Source organism: Trichoderma atroviride, chromosome 6, assembly GCF_020647795.1.
Source record: "Trichoderma atroviride chromosome 6, complete sequence".
NCBI classification, from domain to species: Eukaryota; Fungi; Ascomycota; class Sordariomycetes; order Hypocreales; family Hypocreaceae; genus Trichoderma; species Trichoderma atroviride.
The window spans coordinates 3922526-3948263 of record NC_089405.1 but is presented as its reverse complement, the minus strand read 5'-3'; the positions used below and the strand labels follow the sequence as shown (position 1 = coordinate 3948263).

General features: G+C 46.3%; 11 protein-coding genes across 12 annotated transcripts; 6 read left to right on the top strand and 5 right to left on the bottom strand.

Moving 5' to 3' along the window:
* Positions 1-398: 398 nt before the first annotated feature.
* Positions 399-1364, bottom strand: TrAtP1_011939 (uncharacterized protein; the record flags this gene model as incomplete). Its single annotated transcript, XM_014083262.2, has 2 exons — positions 399-1178; positions 1251-1364. The coding sequence occupies 2 exons, from the start codon at positions 1362-1364 to the stop codon at positions 399-401; spliced, it is 894 nt and encodes a 297-aa protein (XP_013938737.2).
* A 1752-nt stretch (positions 1365-3116) lies between these two features.
* On the top strand, positions 3117-4145 carry TrAtP1_011938 (uncharacterized protein; the record flags this gene model as incomplete). Its single annotated transcript, XM_014084957.2, has 1 exon — positions 3117-4145. The coding sequence occupies one exon, from the start codon at positions 3117-3119 to the stop codon at positions 4143-4145; it is 1029 nt and encodes a 342-aa protein (XP_013940432.1).
* A 403-nt stretch (positions 4146-4548) lies between these two features.
* TrAtP1_011937 (uncharacterized protein) lies at positions 4549-6672 on the top strand. The gene is made up of 5 exons (XM_066115315.1): positions 4549-4740; positions 4815-5507; positions 5565-5888; positions 5957-6246; positions 6307-6672. The coding sequence occupies exons 1-5, from the start codon at positions 4631-4633 to the stop codon at positions 6354-6356; spliced, it is 1467 nt and encodes a 488-aa protein (XP_065971413.1). The 5' UTR covers positions 4549-4630; the 3' UTR covers positions 6357-6672.
* TrAtP1_011936 (uncharacterized protein) lies at positions 6673-7985 on the bottom strand. Its single transcript, XM_014083427.2, has one exon. The coding sequence runs from the start codon at positions 7907-7909 to the stop codon at positions 6731-6733; it is 1179 nt and encodes a 392-aa protein (XP_013938902.2). The 5' UTR covers positions 7910-7985; the 3' UTR covers positions 6673-6730.
* A 1218-nt stretch (positions 7986-9203) lies between these two features.
* Positions 9204-10130, top strand: TrAtP1_011935 (uncharacterized protein; the record flags this gene model as incomplete). The annotated part of the gene is made up of 1 exon (XM_014083377.1): positions 9204-10130. One exon carries the CDS (start codon positions 9204-9206, stop codon positions 10128-10130), a length of 927 nt encoding a protein of 308 aa, XP_013938852.1.
* Positions 10131-10608: 478 nt separating this feature from the next.
* On the top strand, positions 10609-11405 carry TrAtP1_011934 (uncharacterized protein; the record flags this gene model as incomplete). Its single annotated transcript, XM_014083484.2, has 1 exon — positions 10609-11405. The coding sequence occupies exon 1, from the start codon at positions 10689-10691 to the stop codon at positions 11403-11405; it is 717 nt and encodes a 238-aa protein (XP_013938959.1). The 5' UTR covers positions 10609-10688.
* Positions 11257-14195, bottom strand: TrAtP1_011933 (uncharacterized protein). Its single transcript, XM_066115314.1, has 5 exons — positions 13916-14195; positions 13756-13859; positions 12621-13687; positions 12103-12572; positions 11257-12049 (listed from the first exon to the last, which is right to left on the bottom strand). The coding sequence occupies exons 1-5, from the start codon at positions 14098-14100 to the stop codon at positions 11617-11619; spliced, it is 2259 nt and encodes a 752-aa protein (XP_065971412.1). The 5' UTR covers positions 14101-14195; the 3' UTR covers positions 11257-11616.
* Positions 14196-14688: 493 nt separating this feature from the next.
* TrAtP1_011932 (uncharacterized protein) lies at positions 14689-15680 on the bottom strand. The gene is made up of 4 exons (XM_014083435.2): positions 15510-15680; positions 15187-15452; positions 15013-15130; positions 14689-14960 (listed from the first exon to the last, which is right to left on the bottom strand). The coding sequence occupies exons 1-4, from the start codon at positions 15636-15638 to the stop codon at positions 14796-14798; spliced, it is 678 nt and encodes a 225-aa protein (XP_013938910.2). The 5' UTR covers positions 15639-15680; the 3' UTR covers positions 14689-14795.
* Positions 15681-16337: 657 nt separating this feature from the next.
* Positions 16338-17940, bottom strand: TrAtP1_011931 (uncharacterized protein; the record flags this gene model as incomplete). The annotated part of the gene is made up of 2 exons (XM_014084954.2): positions 17762-17940; positions 16338-17698 (listed from the first exon to the last, which is right to left on the bottom strand). Exons 1-2 carry the CDS (start codon positions 17895-17897, stop codon positions 16338-16340), a joined length of 1497 nt encoding a protein of 498 aa, XP_013940429.1. The 5' UTR covers positions 17898-17940.
* Positions 17941-20299: 2359 nt separating this feature from the next.
* On the top strand, positions 20300-22021 carry TrAtP1_011930 (uncharacterized protein; the record flags this gene model as incomplete). Its single annotated transcript, XM_014084953.2, has 1 exon — positions 20300-22021. The coding sequence occupies one exon, from the start codon at positions 20300-20302 to the stop codon at positions 22019-22021; it is 1722 nt and encodes a 573-aa protein (XP_013940428.2).
* A 532-nt stretch (positions 22022-22553) lies between these two features.
* Positions 22554-25713, top strand: TrAtP1_011929 (uncharacterized protein). 2 transcript variants are annotated; one of them, XM_066115313.1, is made up of 8 exons: positions 22554-22897; positions 23023-23414; positions 23485-23765; positions 23831-24033; positions 24171-24412; positions 24470-24579; positions 24639-24765; positions 24828-25713. In XM_066115313.1, the coding sequence occupies exons 1-8, from the start codon at positions 22790-22792 to the stop codon at positions 25417-25419; spliced, it is 2055 nt and encodes a 684-aa protein (XP_065971410.1). In that variant the 5' UTR covers positions 22554-22789; the 3' UTR covers positions 25420-25713. The 2 variants fall into 2 exon arrangements, with proteins under 2 accessions (XP_065971410.1, XP_065971411.1); XM_066115312.1 differs by having other exon boundaries at positions 22554-23414; positions 24156-24412.
* The last annotated feature ends 25 nt before the right edge of the window (positions 25714-25738 follow it).

Here is a 25738-nt window from a genome sequence, read left to right as displayed (position 1 = left end):
TCGTGAAAGATGTACTACTAGACAGTGCTCCGCAAGTGGAAACCAATACCCGAAAAAGTAATTGCATCAATATTTTCAATCTTTGCTCATAAAATCCCCACATTGAACTCATCGTAAGGCGTATTGCCAAGTAAGGTACCTAGGTATTACTACGTCTAATAAGAATTGTGTTGGTTCTTATAGCCCATGATTTATGTAGCAGCGAATGGCTTGGGATGTAATTTTGCAGCCACTGAACAAATATTAACAAATACAGTAGCTCTAAGCTAGAAGTCGACAAAAAACGTTGTGAATAAAGTTGAATTCATTAGTTCATAGTTTATCTTATATGCCTGTGGCGGTTATATTATGATAGTACCATCTATTGTGTATACTGCTGGTAGCTGGCGTAAACGAACTCAAACATAATTCTTTAGAAACGCAATCTGAACCGCAATATTCTCCTTGAAAATATCACCTCGATATTGGTCAAAATGACCGCAGCCTTTTAGCAGATGGAGCTGCTTGGGTCCTTGAGCTAATCCAAATGCCTGCAGCTGAAGCGACAGCAAGCTATCATCTTTTTCTCCCACAACCATCAACAGAGGCGTGGGCGCAATACGGTGAATATATCGGATAGGTTCGAACCTAAGTAATCTGAAAAGAGACATTGTAGTTAATTTATTTTCCCAATTGCCGCCTTGCGCGGCGGCGTCTTGGAAAAAGCGGAAGCTGGCCGTATCTCGGAGCATAACGGCTGCAGTGCCAGCCTCAGCCTCGTCAAGCGTGGAAGCAACAACACGAGTGAGAGGCCATTCTTCTCCGCTGCGAATCTTGGCGCGGTCTTGCTGTACCATGTCGAGAAAAGGTTGCCCAGTGCCTACTAATAGCTCCCCCGACACGAATGGCACCTGAGCAATGACAGCTTTGACTCGGCGATCAATTGCCGCAGCAGTGATGGCAACTCCTCCCGAGTAACTTGTTCCCCAAAAAACAATCCGTTCCGAGTCAACTTGTGGAAGAGACGCGGCGTAGTCAAAGGCTTCGATATAGTCATCCTGGAATTTGACAGGATCGGCATCGTATCTGCGACCACCGCTTTCTCCGAAGCCGCGATTATCGAAGACCAAGACACTGAAACCCGCTTTCTGGAATTCGAGTGCAAAGTTATCAAGAAAGTGTTCTTTGAGGGCCGTAATCTAACATTGAGCCTTATTAGTCATAGTTCAAGACTTCAAGCATTTCTTCCCAACATCATCCATCAAACATACCCCGTGGGTCATGATAATACATGGACTTTTTTCTGCGCTTGCTTGAAAGAACCAGCCTTTCAGGGTCACTCCATCAAACGTTTGGAAAGATACATCTTGATGTGAAGTAGACATTTTGAAGCAAAGATAATAGCCGAGATTCTAGAAGATGACTAATATTGGCAGAGATGATAAAGAAGAAGCAAAAGCAACAATGAACTCTCCTTAATCTTTATATCTGACTCTATCAAGGATGAAATCAGTAATTTTACAAGGGCATGGACATAGCAATTGGTAATTACTGATCAGTAAGCTTATAGACAGTATTTATTTACTGATACAGTGTATAGCTGAGCTTCGACAAAGTTTATATGACCGTATTGCCCCAGCAAACTGACACAATAACATTAATTAAAAAAAAAAAAAAAAAGAGCAAAGCGAGTGTGCCTAATCCAGATTTGAGGCTGTTTAAGCGATTAATAAACATACCTATGCAGAGTTATGTGATTCTATTGAAAGAGACTAACCTATGCTTGGATAGCACCATCGAATTGAATGATGCTTAATATCTCGCAAATTACGCTGAAGTTCTTTCGTCCGGTAAGCTGAGTAAGATGTAAACACGTCGAACTGTAGGCTATTCCTGAGACTATACAGAGAGCTGGCAGCGGAGGGTCCTGCAGTCGATTCGAAGACAGTTCAATGAACACTGAATTATTCTATATCAAGTCTGCAGTGATATCTAAGAAACCCAACCTCAAATGAAGTCTCGCATATGGTAATTCAAGACGAGAGTTTTTATTCAAGATTATTCTATCACTAACCTCCACCACTAGTCCCTTATAGGAAATTGGTAGCTATTTCGGATCTGAAGCTTATTAAAAACCATTCATTTTGGACAGAGCACTCTGATTATACGAGTGCTTAGGTCAATACACTAATCTGCATGCACCTAAATTTTAATATCTTACTTTTATAGCGCCTATATAGCTACTATGGCTCTGATTCGGACGAGTTGGGCTCGTCCTCCTACTGGCGGCCGGACGAGCTCGGAAGAGTTAGTGGACACGCCATTTCGCTGGTAGTGCCTCGTATCTCGAGCCAATATACTCTGCAGAGAGGGGTGGAGGAAAGGAGCTTGGTTCCGGACCTCGGAGTCGTAGCCTAAATCCCATTTCTATTGCTTACTTATAGGCTGGGCTGCCTTGTGCTGCGCCACTCAATTCCAAACTTGGCTGATGCTCTGGCGGGCAGCCTAGCACGTTAATACATTGCATCAGAAAACTGCCAAATAACTACTGGGTAAATATTGGCTCTGGTTGATTTTATAAGCCAATTGTTGAAGTCTCATAATAATGCTAGATGTGGGCTTTCTGCCGCCCAATATCTGCTCTTTGCAATAGCTTGTAAAATATTGCTACTCTTGGTTTTGATGTGGAGACGAATCCACAAAAAAAATGCTAGGGGAAGCCTGGAGATGGCAGATCCAAAAACGCATATTTGTAGTACAATAGCAACACACCGTGATATCCTTGATATCTCGTTGTAGATGTACGTTTATAGAGGCATTTGTACGCATGGATAGAGAGGAAACTGCGCGACAGCTAGTCTTCAAAGCATTCGTTGACATTGGCGTTTGACACCTGCTTGCCGCTTGAGGCCTGTTTCAAGCATGCCTCTTCCACGCTATTGAAAGAAACTATTACAGCGCGTGCATATATTCGATGCTCTATCGGCCCCCACAGGTTGGTACTAACGAATACCAAAATTCGCTATTTTCGAAATCCCAACAAATGCTGTCTTCTCGGTACTTCATCGTCTCTGTTCGCGCTCGCTGAGGCCATTGTTTCTCGCTTTAGAAATATCACCATCAGATCCGAACTAGAAATGGGCGACGTGCGGCAGACAGTAAAGCAATCGGTACCAGTGGACGTCAACAAACCATATGATCCCTCAACACTCAAAGATAAGACGATTCTTATCACCGGTGGCGCCAATGGCTTAGGCGCACATATGGTTCGCCATTGGGCCGCTCATGGAGCAAATATCATCGTTGGAGATGTTGCAGACCGGGCTGGCGAAGAGCTTGTGGCCTCGCTTCGGATGGCTTATCCCAAGGGAGTTTTCGAGTTCCGGCACTGCGATGTCACAAACTGGGAGTCTCAAGTCGGCCTTTTTGAGGCCGCCATCCAAATCAGTCCATACGGCTCTGTAGACATCGTGGTTCCCAACGCCGGAATCATCCTCCCCGCAGAGGCTACCAAATTCGAGAATCCCGATTTTGTGAACGGGAAAATCCCGGAGCCTAATACAGCAACACTGGATGTGAACGTGAGAGGCGTCATTTACACGTCTCATCTTGCGCTGTACTACCTTCCGCGAAACAAGAGACCTGACAGATGCCTTCTTTTCGTGGGTTCCGTGGCCTCTATCATTCCACTTCCCGGCCAGAGCCAATACAGCATGAGCAAACATGCTATTCTGGGTCTCTTCCGCTCGCTGCGCGGCACAGCCTTCCTGAAGGATATTCGCATCAATATGATTGCACCCTACTACACTGCACAGACCAAGATGCTACAAGCAACAACAGAGGCCCTTTTGCTCGCTGGCTCTGCTGGACCAGGACAGGTTCCTGATGTCATTGATGCGGCAACACGACTGATTGCTGATGAAACAGTAGCTGGTCGCGCTCTCGTCATCGGCCCACGATTGAAGCCTTATGATGCCGAAAATCTCGACTTGGTAAATGGAGGGGAGGCTGTTGAAGGTCAGGCAGTTTGGGAATGCTACGCGCACGATTATGACCAGGTGGAAACGTTTGTAAAGAGGTATCTATGGTTGTTGAACGCTGCGGCAAAAGCTCGGGGGATGTTGGCCTGGATTCGCGATATTTTGGCCATCTGGAAGAGAAGCTGAGTATTAAACGGCTTTCGCATTGAATAGCTGGTAATAAATAACATGATGATTGCCAATTTTTCATTACATGCTAATGGTGAACGGAAAGGCTGGTTTTATTGGCGGTGGTCGCTGGCCAGCTCGAGTCGCAGACTCCTCGACGGCATTGGGCTGGGTATGTTGTACATGTCGCAAATCACTCTCTAAAGCCCAGAAATGAATGGAGTTCAATGTGAAAAGAGTGGACAGACCTTTTAGTACAATGGTAGGATAACAGCCTACATACGCGGCCCATGAATGTTGTCACAGCTGTAACTAGAGATTACATGTGGCGAACAGCTGTCCAATGCTGACAAAACCGTATACCTATTGGGCGCCGCCCATTAGTGCTCTTATCTAAGAGCTCCGCAACGTTAACCTTTGGATGATATGAATGAAGATCCACGCCCACAGCTGTGTCGGCCGATGCATCTTCAGCATCAAATTGATGAATCGGATTTGTTCCCATGTCTGCGCAAGTTCCGCTAACCCTCAAGGCTCAACGGTCTTGTCAATTCTGTGCAAGTCGCAAACAAGGCTGCGATAGGTTGCTGCCCAACTGTTCTCGCTGCACGTCGTAAGTCCTTCCTCATTCGCACGTATGGACTAATTCGACATCATCTTTGTTCTGACGGAATCTGATTGTCACAGAAAATTTCTTAGGTGCGATTACATCGCTCATAGAGATAGACATGCCGTGAATCGCCAGAATGAAGCTCCTGCGCCAAGTAATGACCTGGTGGAATCACGCGGTTCTTGTTCTCTTGACCTCTCCGCCAAGGCCGAATCGTTATTGCTTCGCTTAGCGTGTGATAGCGGCAGTTCGGCGGCAGAGTATGGTGGACATGGCCTATCTGAGCTATTGTTCAAAGTACTTGACGCTTTCGAGGTTGACATTCCGAATTTGCTGGACAGCTACTTTGCGAGCGTTCATCGATGGCTCCCCATAATTGAAGAGGAACATATCCGTCACAAATTTGCAGACTTAGAGAACCATAGTCATGGCGACGATGCACGTTTGCTACTGGCTTTCTATGTTGTCATCCAATTTCCATGCAATCATGCAGATCATTCCATGAATACTCGGCTTTACCGTACCATAAGACGGCTATTCATCATCGCTCAGTCATCACTTGGTGTCAAGGATCTTGATCTATTGCAGTACGGGTTATTGCTTGTGGCTTATGAATGTTCACAAGGCCTGGAATCTGTTTATACTACATTGAGTGCATGCGTATCACTGGCCCGGATAATCGAAACCCAAAGCTACGAATCCAGTGACCTGAATTCAAGACACTTGGAAGAAAGGACATTATGCGGTTACGCACTGGTAACCTTGGATCGGTAAGTTGGAATTCTCTAGATGAGGGCGGGAAGGTCCGCCGCTGATCAAGAACCTAGCCTCATCGCACTCTCTGGTATGGACTGTTCTCTGCCATTGCTGCTACCGGATAAGCACTCCTTCCCCCTGATAGAGGAGCATGACCTTGAATTAGACGAAGGGCTTAAAGTATACGGCTACACTGGAAGGATGAGAATCACAGCCACTGTGTCACAATCAGTTAGCGCTGCTCTGGTGCATTTGCGCTGTTGTCGGCTTGGAAGAACTCCACCAGTTGATTACTTTACTGTGGACAGCTCTACGCAGGCTTCACTATTGACGCTTTTGCGACTTTCTGAAGAGAAAGCATTCCTCAATTGTGAACCAACGTCGATGACAATTAGGTAAAAAGATCAATGCCCAAACCTGTGAGATCTGGAGACTTGAACGTACAACTCATATATGTCTTTAGTACCCTCATGATACTTCGAAGCAGCCATGATAGGAGCAGGAGCGGCCCCAGGGACCCCAAAGACGCCAATGCATTGTGGTCCATAGCACGCATGAGTCTAGAGATGTGTCTCTCTGCTTCTGACTTCATAAGATACAACGGCATTGAGAACTTGTCATTTGTTGGCCTTTGCTGTGTATGGCGAGCAGTTTTACCCTTAGTGGGCCTCAAGGAGTTTCAAATTTCAGCCCAAGAGCTGGAGACTCTTAGAAGTGAGCTGGAGCGCTTTAGTAGCTGTTGGGCAATAGGCGGTATGTGACAGCCATGTAACTTTCGTGATGAATTCCCAAGTCGGTGTTAACCATTCTCAGCCACCTTTTTACAACACTTTGATCAACTAGCTCGCCCAAGAAGCCTTTGAATACCAAAGCCAATGGCAGCTGGCGTAGGAGCGACCCGTCTCAGGTGCCTTGACGAAAAAAGAGGCTTCTTTTCGTATGATCTTTTGAGCCTTCGTCAGAACAAGCCAACTAACCATCTTTGCTCGGTATGACGGACTAGTAGAAATCTTGGTATGAAAAGACCCTATCACAGAGAGTGTGCCATTGAAACTCTTCTTTGGACTGTTCTGTATTAAAGACTGTTATTTTAGTTATCTAAAGAACGAGCCTATTCATAACTTATACACCCGAACCATTCTTCCTAAATTATGGGATATTATATTTACTTAGTTGGCGCCTTAATATCCCGTTTTGTCCCTGTTCATCCTTCTGTTCATGTGATTGTTCATAAATCCTATAAATATGGTGGCGCCTGGCTTTCTTTTAGAAATTCTTCGCTGGCGGGATAATCAATGTACCCTTCAGCAGTTTTCTTAGCATAAAAGCTATCCCGCTTGTAGGGACTTAGCTCAATACCGGCTTGGATGCGGAATACCAGGTCTGGATTAGAGATAAAATATCGTCCAAATGCAACGGCGATATCCCATTTAGCGTAAAGGCCATCTACAGCTGGGAAGACATTCTCCGCAGTATACCCACCAGCGATGATGACTGGTGACCAGTTGTCCCATTCTTCCAGCAGATACTCGAGTGTGTTACGCCTGTATGTCTTGTGCTGGTCAAGTTCCTCTTCCTTCTCGTACAGCCAAGTGACAGGGTCACCGGTCGCTTCTACCAGGTGGATATATCCAAGGTTCAATTCCAGCCGTTTGAACTCGTGCAGCATATATAGAAACTGGGCCTGTGGATCAGGGGATGTGGCGCCTTGGAAAGTCGCCCAAGGGCTGAGACGAATGGCCGTGCGCTCTGCCCCTATAGCAGCGGCAACGGCCTTGACGGTTTCGATGGCAAAGCGCGCCCTGTTCTCAACGGAGCCACCCCATTCATCAGTTCTCTTGTTGATAGACTCTCGAGTGAACTGGTCGATCAAGTAGCCGTGGGCGCCGTGCAGCTCAACGCCATCCGCCCCTGCGGCAATGGCTGTTTTCGCGGCTTGGGCAAACCCGTCGATTTTGGCCCAGATCTCCTCCTCAGCGAGCTCCTCGGGTATCGTATCATATCCCTCCATGGGACTTGGGCTGCTAGATGCGTATTTGGTGCCTTTGGATCTCGCAAATTGCGCGTCACCTGCGCGGCCTAGGCTCCAGATCTGTTGTACAAAAAAGCTACCCCTGGCATGTACAGCGCTGATGATACGCTTCCATTGGGCAATCTCGTCATCACTCCAGATACCAGGGCCATTTGGATCAGTCTCATCGCTTCGAGATATGGCTGTTGCTTCGCTGATAATGAGCGTTCCGGGAACGGCCGCTCGGGCGGAGTAATACTCGACTGCCATATCCAGAGGCACATGGTCATCTGTGTTGCGATATCGTGAAAGTGGTGCCATCACTATGCGATGAGGCAAGACGTTTCTACCAACCTTTAGAGGCTGGAAAAGCTTGGACATTGCTGGTGGTCTCTGCGATGACATGGTTGAGTTTCTTGACGAAAATCTATCTTTGGCGACGGTTCATGTAAGCCAGGAGTCGTCTGATGGCTGTTAATCCAGAGGTAATGATAATCAGGTCTCAAATTGACGGGGTTGAATTGTTACTTTATATACTACATTCACCTCTGCAAGGACTTAGCTCAATTGCAAATTTAGTCATAAATGCGGCCGACCATATTTGCAGCTGCGTATTATTGTCATGGAATTAATAATTAACAAATAGTGATCATCCATTAGATTGTAAATCAGGACGGCCTCAATCAGCCTTATCTCTTCAAGCATCTAGATAGTTCCGTAATATTACGTTGCTCGCCGGTCAACTTTAACGGTACATCCCGCTCTTCAATGCAAGATTTATGACAGAGGACATGAGAATACACTCTTGTTAAACCTCATTGATTATTCATTCTGCGCAATTGTAATTCTAAGCCAAGGGGGGTTTCGCACCTCGGCATTATAACATGATTTCCCACAAAAGGATTCTTAGTGCTTCTCTTGATTGACTCGCATTGGTATCTGTGCCACAGGTAGATTGTGGAGTATTGGCACTTGCGAATCGGCACCCGCATGGCGGATCTTATATGTCGGAACTTGCATATCGGCAGCTGCATTAGCTTGAAGCCCTACAACTAAGGAGTCCCACAACAAAAGTTACGCAAAGCATCTATGGTCGCGGAAGAGTTGATATCTATGGATAGTATAAGCGACTAGAAAACTGTTATATGGTTAGCGTGGCGATGCTTAAAAGAAGCCTAGCGAGTAAGCATTCTATGTCTATTAGTGATCGAATACTGCCAACTTTTCCACGAAGAGTCTAGACAACAGAATGCCAAGGAAATCTAACAACTACTGGATAAATTCGAAAAATTGGCCAGTGGGCCTCTGCAGATGCTTACTGTTACAAGTTCGCTGGCTACTCTTCTAAGTAAATGATGGGGCCATTCGATCAGATTGTGACAAACCCCACTGGTCAATTTTTCGAGGTAATACGGTAATCCAGCGGCTAGGCGAAGCAGCTTCTGCCCTCTCTTGCGACTCAATTTGGTGCTCTGTAATTGGCTTTACCAAGTCTCTTGCATCCGCTTGTGCAATACTTAAAGGCCGTTGTTTCGTCTTCTAAAGTATATGGATATCACAAATAGAACACAATCCAAAGAGAGTAGAGTGCCCAAGCAAACCATTAAAATACAACGGCTACATCGACAGTGTGTATAACGCATATACTCCTTACTAGATTCATATTATTCAACTGAAAAAGTCTCGTTGAACCTTTACTATGTCAACGTTCAAAAACATCATCCTCATTGGCGCCATGGGCTCCATCGGCAGCGTCGTCCTGGCTGCCCTGGAGAAGGAGCCCAGTTTCACTATCACTTTAGTACAACGTGCCTCTTCCAAAGCCACGATGCCTGCGCACCTCAAGACAATCACCGTTTCTAACTCGTACCCTACGAACGAGCTGATTCCTGTATTTCGGGGTCAGGATGTTGTCATCAACTGTATGACCTCGCTGTCGGTGGCCGATCAGTTTCGCATCATTGACGCTGCCATCGCGGCCGGTGTGCGCCGTTATGTACCCAGCGAGTATGGCCTCAACAATACGAGGCGCGATGCCCAGGCTCTGAACCTTGTCTTTCATGACAAAGGTAAGATTCAGGAGTACCTCCGAGCTAAGGCCCAGTCAGGAGTCATTGAATGGATGAGCATATCGTGCGGCATGTGGCTTCGCTGGTCTATGGCAAATGACTTCCTCGGCATGCACATTGGCGAGCGACGATTTGTCTTTTGGGATGATGGCGAGGGCTATTTCTCTTGCACCACCGAGGAGAATTCGGCTCAGGGCTTAGTCAACGCCCTGCTTGCCGCTGGGACTGATCGCGACGACTGGAAGAATACCAACATCTATCTGAGTGACTTTGCCATCACCCAAAAGCAATTACTCGAGGCCATTGAGCGCATCCAGGGTGTCAAGTACACGACGGAAACTATTGACAGCTACAGCTTCATTAAAGAGAAACAGGCTGCCGTAGCTGCTGGCGACGTCGTGGGTACCTTTGCCCTCATAGAGACTGGATTTGTTACCGGACGTTACGGTGGCCACCTTGAGAAAGAAGGCGAGATCCAGAATGACAAGCTCGGTTTGCCAAAAAAGTCACTGGATGAAGTAGTCGAGGCTGCCTTGAAGGCCTATGGGGATATTTAAGAGAGGTATAAACTGGGTAGTAAGCATGGAAGTTAAGTTTAAGGGCATTGGAAAATAGACGAATATAGATAGATGTATAAATCTTAAAGCCATCCAACTGGCATTCTGTATTATTACAACATTCACTAATACAACGCTAATTAGTACTTCGTTTCAAAATCTAGACACTCTGCTGAAGATGGCAATTATAATGTTGGTAACATGTCTCATATAACTAAAACATTTTATTTAACCAAGTACCATTTTATCTATAGATTAAGCGGCGAGCGAGCGGACATGTCCATGGGTCGTTCGCTGAGCATCAGGGCGAGTGAGATGCTAGTGGTGCGGATGGATCGGCGTGCTTGGAGATATAGCGGGGTTGTCGTGGGGTCAGGGTGACAGTCGCCCGTAATCAAAGCAATGACTCGGTAGAAAGCGCGAAGAAAGTGGATATGGTGGCCACTGAAGAGTCTTAAATGGGAGACTTGACGGGATGCTACGTCCGCATCGCTATACAGAGTCGTTATATGAAGTCGGCATTCGATTTTCTGTGTCAACTATAATTTGTATAGAAAAATGGATCGAACATATAGGTTACTTGTGGACTACATCCTCGACAAGTGGGAGGAACGGAAAGCAAAAGCGACAACTGCTAGCGGCATAGAGCATCCGATTCCACGCCTCATAGTTGCAATAGCTGGTCCTCCTGGCTCTGGAAAGACAACAATAGCCAACCAAGTTGCCAATATCATCAACTCTTTACCGTCAAAGAGCCCAAAAACAATTGTTATATCCGCCGACGGCTTTCATCTACCACTCGCTACGCTTCGAAAGCTTCCCAATGCATCCGAGGCTCTTGCTCGCCGCGGCGCGCCCTGGACTTTTGACGGACATGCAGCAGTGAGCTTCATTCGAAAGCTCAAGACCAATTCTCGCCGTCAGCTTGTCCTCGCTCCTACTTTTGACCACGCAATCAAAGACCCAGTAGCCGATGGACTACTGATAGAAGCTGATGTGGACGTATGCATACTGGAAGGCAACTATCTTCTCTGCGACGAGCCTCCATGGGATGAAATTGCAAATCTCGTCGATGACAAGTGGTTCGTTCATGTGGAACCAGATCTCGCTTGCGTGCGAGTTGCGTCTCGGCATCTGGCTGCCGGCATTGAAACAACGATGGAGGGGGCAGTCTACCGAGCAAAGACAAACGACTTGGTTAACGGCGAATTTATTCTGTCAAAAAGTCGGGGCAGATACGATGTAATGATAGAAAGTATAGAAATAAAGACTTAGAGGGCGTTAAGTTTGGCAATTGTACATAATATATTATATGAAGCTTTACATCAAAGCTCCGAGTACCCCATGTTTAACCACTAAATCGAGTAAGGTATCATAGCTTGCTTTAAATGGTATATGTATGAAACTCATAAAGGGTGGATAGTTTATTCAATGGGATTTTTGTATCAAAGCAAAATGCGACGTTTATTTAGAGATTGTTATGCTCCTACATCCCGTTGAGAAAATCCATCCAGGAATCATCTTGCTCTTGGCCACCATCAAGCAGTGCATTTGGCCACATCATCGAAAATACTGCATCCATTTGGTCATTAGAAGCATCTGCGGCGACCATCGATCTGTCACCGTCAACGTCGGATGATTGGTGGTGCGCGCCGCCGTATATACCACTGGAATCTTCTCCGCGATTCGGATCCTGTGCGTCGACATCTTCCAAAAGAGGTATTGCCGAGGCCAGATGAGTGCCGCAGAGGCTGACAATTACTTGGTGGCATCTTCTAGCGCTTGGATTCACTGCCACCAATGATGCAAGAACTTTGAGGGAAGTATCGATTTGATCCCGCCAGTCAGGCGCCTGTGGAGAATTGATGCTGTGTCGAAGACAAATACACGGGATTAAAGCAGCTTGGAAGAGGAAGTATCTTCATTATGATTAGTTTCCGAGTTACCATCAGCCCAAAAGTCGAATACTCACAATGCATACCACGCAAATAGGCGGATATGATTGCACGATGCCCAAAAATCGCTTATAGATATTATGGTTTGCTTGGCATCCTCCAAGCATCGATCGTAAGCCTGGAGCGACTCTGCACTCAAGTTGTCTTTACGGCCGTTACGCGCAAGCAAAGCGCGTCGGATGACAAAAGGTCGATACATAATCATGCGAAAGTTTCGCCACCTCCACTGTATAACAGAATGAGCAAAGGCGTATTTTGCCGGTACGGACGCCGCCTCTGAGAAATATTCGGGCGTGTTTTTTGCCCATGGTTCAAGACAGCGAGCCTCCAATTGAAGCAGCTCCTTTGCACTGGGTAAAGGTTTGGAAATTATTCGAATGTAGATTGGGTTTGTAGCGATGGCAAATTGTGCTTGTGTTCGAACTGCTGTATAAACAGTGATTTCGTGCGGATCAGAAGGGTATGATTTGGACATGGCGGTTAGATCCTATAGAGGTCAGTTTCATGCTAAGACGACGATTGAGAGCAAAGTAACCTTGTCGTGAATATTCATTGGTAATGATGTATCGACACCATCAAGCGGGCACACTTGGGGCCGTCCAAAGGTGATATTTGCACCAATGTCAAATATGCTTAATGTCCACCACACTCTGCGTCGGATTTCCATGCTCAAAGGCGATATCTTCCACCCTTGGAAGTCTTTATGCAGCCCTAGCGCCATAGCCATCCTAGCGGCCAATCCCGAGTAGCTGTACGCAGAATTGGGCTTGTCTCTCTTTTGCTGATAATTGGAAATTAAAGTCAGAGCCTGAACCAATGCCAAGCTGCCGATTTCCAGCAAGTCAAAAGACAGTAAACCCTTGATATGATTGAAGAGATCAAGGTCTAGACTGTTCACTGTAGTAGCAGTGGTATACACCCCAAGAGCTGCCATAGTATAAGCCAGAATAAACCAAGATCCTCCGCTAGGTCTTGGAATAACTTCAGAGTACTGAGCTCGGAAGGTCGGTTCATGGACGATAGGATAGCTGACATGATATATTCTGAAGTAGGCATCAATCATGCTGTCGGCTATGTGTTTATTCATGTTAGGCAGCGTTATGAGTGAAAAGTGTCTGTCCGCTTCAGTTTGCGTATAGCCGTATGTGTTCTTAGCTTGGGCGGGCTCTAAAAGGCGTAAGAAAGCGGCGCCCGATGCGATTCCAAGATAACCGCTTTGTTGTTCGGAAACGGTCAAAGAGGCCATGCCGTCTAATATCTGTCTTGTTTCGTTGAAATCGCTCGTTGGGAGCTCTCCTGGTGATGCCGGATGGGCAGCCCTGTGCTCATCCCATCCAAATTCACCTGTTGATGGCGGACTCTCAAAGTCATCTTCGTGGGATTTTTCCGAACTTTCTGCATGCTCTGACGTTTCTGCTTCTTGGCGCGATACTGGCACATCGCTTTGGCCCAGCTTTCCAATGGTTGTGAGATATGAAGCGCTAGGGGCCAAATCTTCAACGACGGGGTGTGTTGCTTCAGGTTGAATGCGTGGCTTATCCTCGTGTATTTGGTCTCCCTGACTGCCAGAACCAACAACAACAATTCCATCCGTATCTACACCTAAATGACAGTATACTTGGTTAGCCGGCATGTAGAACCAGGGAGCTGATGAAGCAAGGCAATCGCACTATTAGGGCTCTTTTTTGCAAGAGCCTGGTGAGGGAGGGCTACTCTCAGTTGCCGGATTAGAGCTTCCGCTTGTTCTAGTCTTTCTTCGACTTCAGTGAGATGTCTATATCGGCGAAATTTAGTACTACTCAGAGTTAATAATGAGCTATTGCAACTCACTTCCTCGTAAGTGGTGTGCGCGAGTATTTTTCGTAAAGGCAATGCCTTCTATATCTCAGGCACATGTTACACGTGGGGATCCCCTTGTCACATTTTGACTTCCTCCGTCGGCATTCTTTGCACGCCTGATCAGAGTATCCAAGAGGGCTGGGATGCCCCAGGGGAGTCGAGCTAGGGGTATCCATTCATAGATATTACCATTATGCTGCGGCCAGATGGAAACCGATGAAACGTCACACCATTATGCGGTACACCTTTATGGCAGATACTCCAGATGCTCAGTTGCTCAGTTGCTCGAATAAGCAGCACGACAGTTATGGGGCAACAATCTCCACATTATTTGACGCTCCTTGGGAACAACAATGTCCCGGGACTTTAACCCAGCAGATGCCACTAACGGCTTCCACTGAAATTTGCCACGCAACTCGTCTCTGAATGGTGATTTAAGTCGGGGACCAGCTAATGCTACGTCGTCAACATCGATGATCGCAGTCTGTGTTCAGCGATATGCGTGCTCATATATTCGTTGATCGATAACTCCAAGGCGATATACCATATTCTTTTATTTCTCTATTTCCCCCCCGCAAAACTTACGATATAGTACCTATGTTTGTATCAAGTCTTTCACTTGAGTTAGCTGAAGCGCGCGAATGTGTATTAAATTATGTTTAGCCAGCGATCGCTCCAACTTATTCTTGTTCAATTGCCATGCTAACTTATAATTATGTGTCCAACCTAAATGATTGTTAATATAGGGAAATAATAAATTTTATGCTTATATATCTCTCTCAGTCTAGCAGCATGACATTGTCGCATCCGCTTGATAAAGAGCTACGAGCACTACTTTCAATACTTGCAAAACAGTGTCGAATGTTTTCGCTCAGTAAACTTCTAAGTTACCAAACACGCTTTTGTAAGATTCGCGGCCGGTTATCTTCTTCCACCACGCGCTCAGATGAGGCCGAGAATTCATCATTGTCGGATACACACTCTTATCTAAATGATGCATGTAAGGGACAAAGAAAAGATCCGCTACAGTCAATTTCTGCTTGGATTAGTTTTGACTCTTCTACATGTTTCTTAAGCCTGCCACTCACATCTCCTGCCATGAAATTTTGGCTTGCAAGTCTTTTGTCTAATAGGTCGACGACTTGCGCAAGCCTTTCTCTGAGAAGCTTGCATTTCTCAACATCCGTCTCGCCGTGAAACCAGTTACTGTTTACATCGTTAGCTGTTAAACATGTTTAGCGGTTACATATCAAAGGACGCACGGTTTAAACAGTTCTTCGAAGACGAGCTGATTGGCAGCAGCGTCAAAAGAAGTGAGCTCGATTGATGCTGCCTCTTCAAACTTGCCTATCGCGACAACATCGTTTGAATCCGGAAGCAGTGAAGCTGATGCATCGTTGCTACCATATGCATGCGCCAAATATCTTGCAATGGCGCGTGACTCGGCCAACATCAACGGCGGGTTATGGGCCTCATCTCGAATGAATGGTACAGCACCATAAGGGTTGAGTGCCAAGATATCTGGTTGCTAAAAGGGAATCAGTAAAAGATGGTGTCAGGGAGACTGCCATGTGCTCCAAGTTACCTTGTGTTCAAATTTAGAAATGTCAACCTCTCTAACATCATTGATCTGGAGCCCAATTTCATGGATAGTGAGTAGCAGTCTCTGAGGGCAGGGCAGCCGAGAATCAGTGAAAAGAGTAATTTGAGACATGGTAGATATTTTTCTACAAGTCCATAAATGCTAATGCTATCTATACAGAACAACAGAGTCTATAGAGGTAAACATGCCTGTTTTTAAGCTCCAAAAGAGGATACACGTAATTTGCAGGCGCCTAAAGCGAAGGGCGTGGATTGCCATACAGCTAGTCTATTCGCCGTGTTCGCGCAGGCAGATCAAGTTGACGTAAAGTCGCTATCCCCGAATAGCCTCGCCGAATAATTTACCCCCACTAAGATGAATAATTTGAACTGGCATTCAGACAGGGGAGGATGCAATATACTATTTTATCCACGTTAATGGGCAATTTATTGTGTGTGAAGAGAAAAGAAGATATATGGCAGTGGGAAACCGTGGCCGGCGAAATTAATAGGTGCTGCAAGTATAACATAGGGATGTTAACTATGCATTAATACATGGTCAACTTCATAGAATCATCAACAATTCTATGTGAAGAATAGAGTCAATCAGCTTAGTATTTGCACTGTTGGTTATCCCAGTAGTAGCAGTCTTTTCGGCAACAAGCTCTTTGGAGATTGGCTGTATGGCTACGACGCGTTTCTCGAAACGCGCAAGAAGTGGGAGCAGAGGAATTCTAATATCATTAGTCACTTATGAATGCGATAGTAGAGAAAAAACTCGTATTGATTGGCAGTATTCTAAAATATGTACTCGCTATTTAGAACAAATCCATCATTGTACAACAAATTGCTGCTGGTGGGACTTGAAGAGCTTGGAGCTATCCAAAAGAGTTCCCGTCGACGATTGGTAAAAGTCAACTTGCAGATTCTGTTCATCCAGAAATCGGATTGTCGCATAGCTAAAGTCATCTGCATAAGCAAATGCCGTGTAAGATGGCTCTGATCCAACGCTGCTGAGGCCCTCAATGTTGCCTGCGCCGCCGGCGACAATGTACATTGGCGCTTTCGGATCAGTCATTCCTGCGGGGTCGGCAGTTCCGTTGAAGACTGGGTTGAATCGCTGAGAATTGTGGACATGTCCAAAGACTCCTAAATCGACGCCGTACTTGTAGAAGAGGCCTTCAAAAGCGACCTGGCAAGGCGCGCAGCCCGATCCTCCCGTGGAATACCAGGGTCGGTGTCCTCCAACGATCAGCCAAGGCGTGACAGAACGATCAACAGATGACAGGTCCGCTTCAAGAAACTGGAGCTGCTGATTGAGAGCTCCAAAAGGTCCGCCGTTGAGGCCTTCAGAGCCATCGGGTCCGTCGGGAGCATTGGCAAAGTCAGTCTCAGTGTCAATCATGACAATATGGGCCATTCCATATTCAAAAGAGAACCAGAAGGGAGGATTGGCGAGTTGCTGCGCCTTGTTTGCATTAACCTTTGCACTGTTGTTCGCTGAAGTAGAAGTAAACGCCGTCGGCATGGTTTGGCCGAATCGATTTATAAAGTCGGTGAAGTTCTTCTGTCCAGCGGGGCACAGTCCTGTGGTATGGGGGATTTCCTGGCATGCCGCTTCATGATTGCCAGGACTGGCCATATACGGCTTGCGGCCAGCGATGGGAGCCAGTTGGTCGTAGAATTGCTCTAGGATGGCTTGGTATGCGTTTGTCCCATCAAAGATATTCTTTGGTGTCTCGATCCAGTCGTCAGCATATGCCAAGTCGCCCGGGTGTATAACGAATTCATAGTCATTAACGGTAGTAGCGAGACGCGCGATAGTTGTATGGTTCAATGACGGGTCAATGGTTGGAATTGTGTCACGCTTCGTCTGATCATTTTGAATGGTATAGCCGTCAGGGCCCACGACTCCCAAATCGATGATGGCGTTGATGGCAAATGGGGTTTTGTCTCCGGCGGTGCGGGGACTCAAAAAGTGATCCACGCTTGAGTTGGTTGAGACAATCTTGTAGTAGTACGTAGTGGCCGGCGACAGGTTATTGAGAGTCACTGAGTTTGACCATGTGCGCGAGGTTGGATATGTGACAGAGTTCTTAGAACATGCTTGTTGTGTCAGAGAGGTGGCAGAGCTGCCGTACGCAACACAAGGCTGGCTGAGTTGCTGATAGGTGTTCCACCCAATCGAAACACCTGTTGTCTAACATTAGTATACTTCGATGCACTTTTTTCATGGCTGTAGTCACATGAACGTACTGTTGGGGCCGTTTACTGCAATGCGTTGCTGAACTGGAGTTGTTAAATCGACAGGGATAGGCGGGTAGCTGGCAGCAGCAAAAGCACCCGCGGCCAGCACTGGAAGAGCTTTGACAGAGGTAAAAGCTGACACCATCTTGATTAGCGCAAGATCTCGAGCTTAGAACAATGAATCTTCAATGAAGCTGTTTGTGCAAGCAAACGAGAGCTTGGCGGCTTGACTCGCGTATATATACAAGTAATCATATGCCATATTTACCCATGAGTTTCCATGTGACAGCTCCGACTCCGTCTGCCAGCATTCAATACACAATACATACATCATTATTAATTCCTCGACTCTCATAGGAGGCTATACAAACGTGCTACAATTGGACATCTGAGCTGCTATATCTGGGAATATGTCCGTCGATCTCTCCACCGCATCTGCATTTTGTTGAGGTTCGTTTGTACGCTATGAAACAAGATCTCGCTACTCGTGCGGAGATCATGTAATATCATTGGTGAAGATGTTCAATTGGATCTGGACAGTTGCTTTACGTACGGCTTTGTTTTAGCTGCTTGGTCGGTGATTGATTAGGCTAGACTTCGCTTAGTAAATAGCGCAATGCATCTGTCAGAATATCTCGTGCCGAGGCCCGAAGTACAATACAGGCCTCAACTTCCAACATCGCTTATGAACAACTGACAAGCAATAATCGTTGTTTTCACTATATCGTATTTGTGCAATTGGTTTCCTTATCTATAGAGAACCCTGCAGCCTGATGAGAAAATTTCTTCAATGTTGTGCAACTTGAACAGGTCTTGCAGTTACCATGACAGCTACTCGCATGTTCTTTGAGTGGATAAACCGCCAGCAACTTTCCAATTACAACTGCCGCATATACATGCATGTTATCAATTGCACTGAGGTCTAGAGTTCTTCTCAAGAAACGCCAATTGAATAACAGGAAGGGGTCACAATTATTCCATCTCAGTACCTAGGTATAGATAGGTTCGAACTTCTAAGCATCAATGGGTAAAACTTGACTGGCTGCCGCAGAAGGTTGAGCAAATTTGTTTTGGGGGAAAACTTAATAGTGTACCTACTATGAGATACAAAGGCTATAGCTATCCGCAAAAGGGGTCGATATTCCCTTTGATTACTCCTATATTGACAAAAGTCAAGTCCTTTACATCCCTCCATTGTGTGTAGATGATCCCCTTTCTGCCCTTTACATGCTCAAAAAGGTGCTAGTCGAGGACTATGTGTTCCGGTGCCCATCTGTCTCACCTCTATGTCCAACGCGGCCATTCTGTCTCAAACCAACCAGCCACCTTAGGCGCCGTCAGACTAGCATTTTCTTCTCACATAACTACAAAATAGTATTCGGAGTTGGTTGAAATAGTCAGCTAAGCAAATTCCTGATCTCATATTACTAACTAGACACTAGACACGCGACACATGAACACTGGAATTCTGAGAACGGATCTCCCCGCGGAGTACGTGAAGATTCAGGATGATCTACTTGAGGAAAATATGCACGCGACACAGTATCCCTTGCACCAACAGATGCCGCTGCCAAGGGTTGTCTGAAAGGAGATTCCCTTCTAAGAATAAAATTGGCTTTTCCCTCGGCTAGATATATATTCCAACAGCCTGCTGGCTATACTACCTCCACGCTTCATGCTTTTGATATCTCCCAAGATTCTTCAAATCGCAACATCAAGGCCCTCCATGCTTCTATTTCAGCCTTGGCTACCAATATCTTGACCATGAGTGGTGCCCAATTCCTCTCCCGGCGTATTTTGAGAGCGACAGCTCTTCGCCTCCTAAACCGTCGATTCGCTTTTGCAATAGCAGCAACAGCTACACTCAGCGCCAAGTCAGTCCACATATACGCTCATCTGAATGCGTTGCAGAAGAGAGATATCCTGTTTTGGGGGTTCTCCTTCTTTACACAAGACACAGCATGTCTACTGGCGATTCGCATGCTCGTCGACCAGTCCCTGGGCACCGCGTTATCAATATTGGTCACAGTTGTGGTATTTTTTCTGGTTGTAACAGCTGCAATATCGGAGTCCTTTTTCTTCACCACAGGGACAGAACTCCAGTGGCGCAATGTTGCTCTGGCTAGCGATTCGTCTTCATGGTCGACACTATCAGCAGGGTGGTTATATTGCTTACTATCATTCGCCGCACTGTTTATGATCGCAGTGATATTCCAACATCCCTTTGATCAAGTATCCAGATGCGCAGTGGAAATTTTTAAGTGGCCGGTCTCACTCATATCTAATAAGCTGCCAGTCTTGAATCACTGCAGCTACTCGAGAGAGACGTATAAGCATCTACCTCAACACGATGTTGAATACATCGAAGATGTTTACAAGCATGGCGAACTTGAGGAACAAAGACTGGAAAAGGATAATATGCAGCCAACCAGGTGCACATCTTATTTGCGACTACTTGTTGGCCTCGTATTGGCAGCCCAAGCCATCTGTACGATTACACGGCCAACGGATCACTCGCTCATCTTCATGTCATGGACATTACCGCTCATGCCATTTGTGGATTTCATGTTCTCGACGCCTTCTCTGGCTAAGCTCCTTGAGATGTCAGGCAATGTCAATGATGCGCTGCAAAATGCCACGGCTTTAGGCGAACCGATCCCCTGGGCTTGGTTGCCAAACAACGCGTCGCTTCAAGGATTTCAAGATTGGTATGAACCGGACAAAGAACACTACAACGCTTTAGATGATCCACTGAAGCTTTCAAATCTTGATGAAGATTTGCTACTGCCTCTGCGAGCCAATCTGGACGATGTTCCCATCCGACATATTTTGCTACTTAAACTTGAGAGCACACGCAAAGACGTCTTTCCAATCAAAAAGGACAGCTATATATGGAATCGTCTCGCCCAATCATTTCGGAATTCATCGCTACCTACAGAAGCGCAAGAAAAGCTAGCTTCCCTAACTTCGACTGCAAAGTACCTTACCGGAGACTTTGACGATGGTTTTGGTGAAAAAGCTGGCACCCCGCGCGGTGGCATCAATGCGAACAACGCTTTTACTACCAGTACTTACACGTTGAAGAGCTTAGTCGGGACGCATTGCGGCATAAGTCCACTAGCTGCTGATTTCAACGTTGAGACAGACCATCATATCTACCAGCCATGCTTGCCTCATATCTTTGAAGCACTGAACCAGCTCAATCACAGCCACGATGAGGTATCGGACGAACATTTTACTTCGTATAAGTGGAAAACTGCGTTCATGCAGTCAGTGACATTACGATATGACAAACAAGACCACCTCATGCCGAAGATGGGATTCACTGATCCGCTAGGTTGGTGGGAATTGAAGGATGAGGCGGCCAGGCTCGGACCAGTCGATCTCCCGGATATCAACTACTACGGCATGTCAGAGCGTGCCGTAGAAGACTACTTGCGGGATACTTTTGCTTCAGCTAAGAAAAATAATGAAAGAGTCTTCTTGTCCCACCTGACAAGCTCGACGCATCACGACTTTGGCTTGCCAGAAGACGAGAAATATGTACCAATGGCTGGCGACCCGGATCTCGATGATCTTTCACATTATCTGAACACAGTGGGCTACGTTGACCGCTGGCTGTATAGAATTCTTCAAATATTGGATGAAGAAGGCGTTGCAGATGAGACTCTACTCGTCGCTGTTGGAGACCATGGTCTCTCCATCGCAGAGCGAGGAACCATCACTCCGTATAGCAACCCACACGCTGCAAACTACCACGTGCCGCTGGTCCTATCGCACCCCAAGCTGCCAAGCATCAAAGTTGATGATCCGGTTTCCTCCATACAGATTCTCCCAACTATTCTTGACCTTCTCCTTGAGACTAAATCTCTCTCTAAATCCGAGGCAGAGGCGGTGCGCGACATGATCCAAAACTACGAGGGTCAATCCCTCATACGGCCAATGCAAAGTTTCTCTGAAACAAACGGACAGGGAGGCTGGCAGCACACGGTTATGAATCCCGGCGGATCAACCATCGCTGTTCGAGATGGTCGCCAGCCCAACTGGCGCCTGATTGTGCCCGTCTTCGGTAACTACGAATGGAGATTTACAGACCTAGAAACAGATCCGCATGAGGATACTCCATTAGTGTCGTATGACTATAGAGCCATCTTGCGTATCGTGGAGGAAGCATTTGGGGCTGAAGCCGCCACGTGGGTGGAAGAGGCCGCCACGGTCACTCGGTGGTGGACAGACGAGAATTATAAGCGCTGGCGCTACAATGCATGAAGGAAGCGTACATGTAAATTTACAGGAATTCATTTTTTGGGTAATACTACGTAGATAGATTATAGAGCAATTGAGACTTGAATAATAAAAGACATTATTACGAAGCAAAGACCTTGGGCTATAATGTCACATGTTTCCAAACGTATTATTTCCAGATGCTAAATTTATCTATACGTAGCCTGCATGTTAATGGTTCTATTGCAGCTCTTAACAACTCGCCATTTAGTAGAACTGAAAACCCGACCACGTAAAAAGACACCAATCTCTAGGAAAATAACCATTCAAATAGAGTTTATCCTTACCTTGAAGCTAAGCCTTTTCTCTCCATTGATGCCTACAAACGCGCTTATTCCTTCTCCAACACAGCCGAAAGGATTCAGGCCCCAAGTTCTTTGATGTCACAATGATGCCACTTGCGACGTCGTCCATCTGAGATCTCATCGTACCATTTGCCAGTGGTTTGCTGTGGCACCACGCCACCACATTCAATCAAGCCATATTCTTTCAGTTAATTGTTCTTCCCTCTGTTGGTTGGGAGTATAAATACGCCTTGATTACCAGACAATAGCTTATTCATTTTTTTCTTCTCCAAATTGATTGCATAACTACTTTCTAAGAACAGATAAATTTAAACTTCAATGCGTTGCTAAGCTTGCACTGGAGAGCGAGGCATATGCGTCTACATCCATACCGTACGGACAATTTTGATCAGCAAATCCTATCTCTCATCTGAAAAAAACTGAACAACTTGAGTCCTTGATTTCCAAAATGGGCGATGATCCTAGCCAAGAATTTCACGTCTGCGCTTCCCTTCGTCGGAAGTCGCAGGCTGAAAAAGTTGTCGAGAAAGAAGGCTGTTTTGGCCTTAGTCTGACGGTTAGTCTTTACCGCAACGCTCATGTTCTGCATCACAATGGCTCTATGCAAGCCACAGTCATTCAGCACGGGGAAAATAATAAAATAGCAATTGAACTCTCCATAAGCTAATGGCGATTGCGTAGCCTATATTCATCGGCATCTCGGCCACATTGTCTGGATATAAGACGTACCTTGTTGCTTTTGCCGTTCGCGATTCCACGTATTTAATTGATTTTGCCATTAAAACAGTTTCTGCAGCTGAACAAGGCTCTACAAACGATCATGACTTCCTGGCGGACTACATCATCAAAGCCATCCGAGGATACGAACATCGAACTTTTACCAAAGTCATTGGTGCCGGACTTCCCCATGCGCTACAGTCGCTCAGCCCAATGCTGTGTTCCCGCCTGTGGCTCGAACTGGACATTGTGCCCCTTGTGATTCAGCAGCCCCATGAGCACAAGGAGAGGATAAGTCTCTGGCTCAGCAAACGTGTGGACGAACAAGCTGACTCGATGGCGCGAAAATGCATCATGTAAGTGGTGTTCCAATGCAAGACAAAACAGGTCATCAAACCATGTATACGAATGACGCATAAATACTAGGAACTTTGGTCCCTCCTTGATTCCTCTCTTGCACGTCGCATGGAGTGGTGTTGTCGAAGTCGATGCTGGATTTCAAGCGCCGCTCTTAACCGTCGAAAATTACAAGACCACCTGCGGTCCTGCGTCTTGGGAGGCGGTGATGCACTATGCAAAGACTCTGCGAAAGCACAAGACCAAAATAGCATTCTTCAGCAGCACTCCCCAGGGCGGCGGCGTTGCCCTGATGAGACATGCACTTGTGCGATTCTCACGCGCATTGGGGGTAGATCTGCGCTGGTACGGTATGTTTTCAGCTTCATCCCTAGCATCTTGCTACACTGGTCCTAGTATAAGCTGACAAGTACAGTGCCAAAACCTCATCCGGGCGTCTTCCGCATCACCAAAAACATCCACAATACGCTTCAAGGTGTGAACCCTGAGGGTGAGCACATCTCTGCAGAAGAAAAGAATTCAATTGTCGACTGGATTAGCGACAACGCCGATCGTTACTGGTTCTCTGATGGCGGCCCATTGTGTCGACCAGAAAAAGGCGGTGCCGATGTTGTTATTGTGAGTCTCGCCACTACACAAACGGGCTGTACTCTACATCGCTAGAGTTCGCCCGATATTTTTCTACTACATAACTACTCCATTGTTCTTTATCATGTTTGCATTAGTAACTGAATAACTAGATCGATGACCCCCAGATGCCATGTCTCATCCCGCTAATCAAGAAACTCACCCCATCACGGCCGGTCTTCTACAGATCGCATATCCAAATTAGAACGGATCTAATTGATGTAGTGGGCTCTCCTCAGGCAGATATTTGGGATTTTCTCTGGAAAAATATTAAACAAGCCGATCTGTTTATTAGTCACCCGATTCCTTCATTTGTGCCTCACAATGTGCCTCGAGAGAAAGTCCTCTATTTACCTGCAACAACTGATTGGTATGTATAGGCTTCTGCAATCCACAGAGGGATTAATCTTTACTAAAGGATATATAGGCTTGATGGCCTGAATAAGCCAATGGAGATCTGGGATGTCGGCTATTATGGCCATCTATATAACATCAACTGTCGCTCGCAGCGTATGACAGAGCTGCAGTGGCCAACGAGTACGTGGAGAGTGGATGAAGCGATCGATTACTCCCCAACTGATACTGATTCCCAATAGGAAAATATTTTATCCAAGTATCTCGATTCGATCCCGCCAAGGGTATGCCGACTGTGGTGGATGCGTATGCGTGTTTTCGGGAGCAGCTTGAAAAATACCATGCTACCGATATTCCTCAGCTTGTCATGTAAGTTTTCTCTCATTTTCTCAGTTACTTTTGTCTCAAGCTATTTTTGCTAACAAAACAAGCTGTGGGAATGCCTCTGTCGATGATCCCGATGGCACCATTATTTACGAACAAGTCATGACACAGCTAGAAACGCGATATCCTCACCTTATGAGCGACGTTAGCGTAATGCGCCTTGATCCTTGCGACCAGCTCCTAAATTGTCTCATGGCCAACGCCCACGTCGTTTTGCAGCTTTCAACCTACGAGGGCTTCGAGATAAAAGTTTCTGAGGCACTGCACGCTGGCCGTCCCGTCATCGCTACAAACGCTGGTGGCATACCTCTTCAGGTGAAGGACAAGGTCAATGGATATCTTGTTCAGCCGGGAGATTGGAAAACCGTTGCTGAGCACTTGTTGGAATTATTTACGGATCACAAGCTGCACGATCGAATGTCATATGCCGCAAGAACAGGTGTTAGTGACGAGGTAGGAACGGTAGGAAACGCCATTTCGTGGTATTATTTGGCGACAAAGTGGTCGCACAGAGGCCCAAAGCTTGAATTGCTGGGAAATGCGCAGTGGGTTAATGACATGGCCCGAAATGAAGCTGGTCAGCCATATGCAGAGGGCGAAAATCGCTTGCCGCGTAACTTTGCCGTTGCTGGAAAATAGCTTTATTTATGCAGTTGCTGTTTAAAGTCGAAATGGCGAAATTGAGGAAAATGCATGCATATCGAGATTTCCAAGTCTTGTACGGCTTAGCGTGGGCTGTTTGCTCCTAATCAATCTTTGGTAGGCCAAAGTCAGAAAACGATGCCTCAGCCATGATTATTTTTTTCGTTGCTCATGAATTGCGCTCTTCAGTGGCCACGTCAGCAGATCTCATCAACTTGTTTAGACGAGTTGAGCACAGACAGAGTTTGAGATCTCTGCTGCCAATCCAATTTAAGTAGAATATCGTCTGACTCTCCGCACCCAATGATCCACCTAC

What these genes read in the sequence shown, in the direction of transcription:
- TrAtP1_011937 (XM_066115315.1), top strand. Translation starts at nt 4,631, where the DNA reads ATGTCTGCGCAAGTTCCGCTAACCCTCAAGGCTCAACGGTCTTGTCAA. An exon ending in AACTGTTCTCGCTGCACGTC is followed by an intron (nt 4,741 to 4,814) that starts GTAAGTCCTTCC and finishes TGATTGTCACAG; the next exon opens with AAAATTTCTTAGGTGCGATT. An exon ending in GCACTGGTAACCTTGGATCG is followed by an intron (nt 5,508 to 5,564) that starts GTAAGTTGGAAT and finishes TCAAGAACCTAG; the next exon opens with CCTCATCGCACTCTCTGGTA.
- TrAtP1_011936 (XM_014083427.2), bottom strand. Translation starts at nt 7,909, where the DNA reads ATGTCATCGCAGAGACCACCAGCAATGTCCAAGCTTTTCCAGCCTCTA.
- TrAtP1_011933 (XM_066115314.1), bottom strand. Translation starts at nt 14,100, where the DNA reads ATGGATACCCCTAGCTCGACTCCCCTGGGGCATCCCAGCCCTCTTGGA. An exon ending in CGCACACCACTTACGAGGAA is followed by an intron (nt 13,860 to 13,915) that starts GTGAGTTGCAAT and finishes TCGCCGATATAG; the next exon opens with ACATCTCACTGAAGTCGAAG. An exon ending in CAATGAATATTCACGACAAG is followed by an intron (nt 12,573 to 12,620) that starts GTTACTTTGCTC and finishes TGACCTCTATAG; the next exon opens with GATCTAACCGCCATGTCCAA.
- TrAtP1_011932 (XM_014083435.2), bottom strand. Translation starts at nt 15,638, where the DNA reads ATGTCTCAAATTACTCTTTTCACTGATTCTCGGCTGCCCTGCCCTCAG. An exon ending in TTTCTAAATTTGAACACAAG is followed by an intron (nt 15,453 to 15,509) that starts GTAACTTGGAGC and finishes ATTCCCTTTTAG; the next exon opens with CAACCAGATATCTTGGCACT. An exon ending in TTCGAAGAACTGTTTAAACC is followed by an intron (nt 15,131 to 15,186) that starts GTGCGTCCTTTG and finishes CGATGTAAACAG; the next exon opens with TAACTGGTTTCACGGCGAGA.
- TrAtP1_011929 (XM_066115313.1), top strand. Translation starts at nt 22,790, where the DNA reads ATGGGCGATGATCCTAGCCAAGAATTTCACGTCTGCGCTTCCCTTCGT. An exon ending in TTACCTGCAACAACTGATTG is followed by an intron (nt 24,413 to 24,469) that starts GTATGTATAGGC and finishes AAGGATATATAG; the next exon opens with GCTTGATGGCCTGAATAAGC. An exon ending in GATATTCCTCAGCTTGTCAT is followed by an intron (nt 24,766 to 24,827) that starts GTAAGTTTTCTC and finishes TAACAAAACAAG; the next exon opens with CTGTGGGAATGCCTCTGTCG.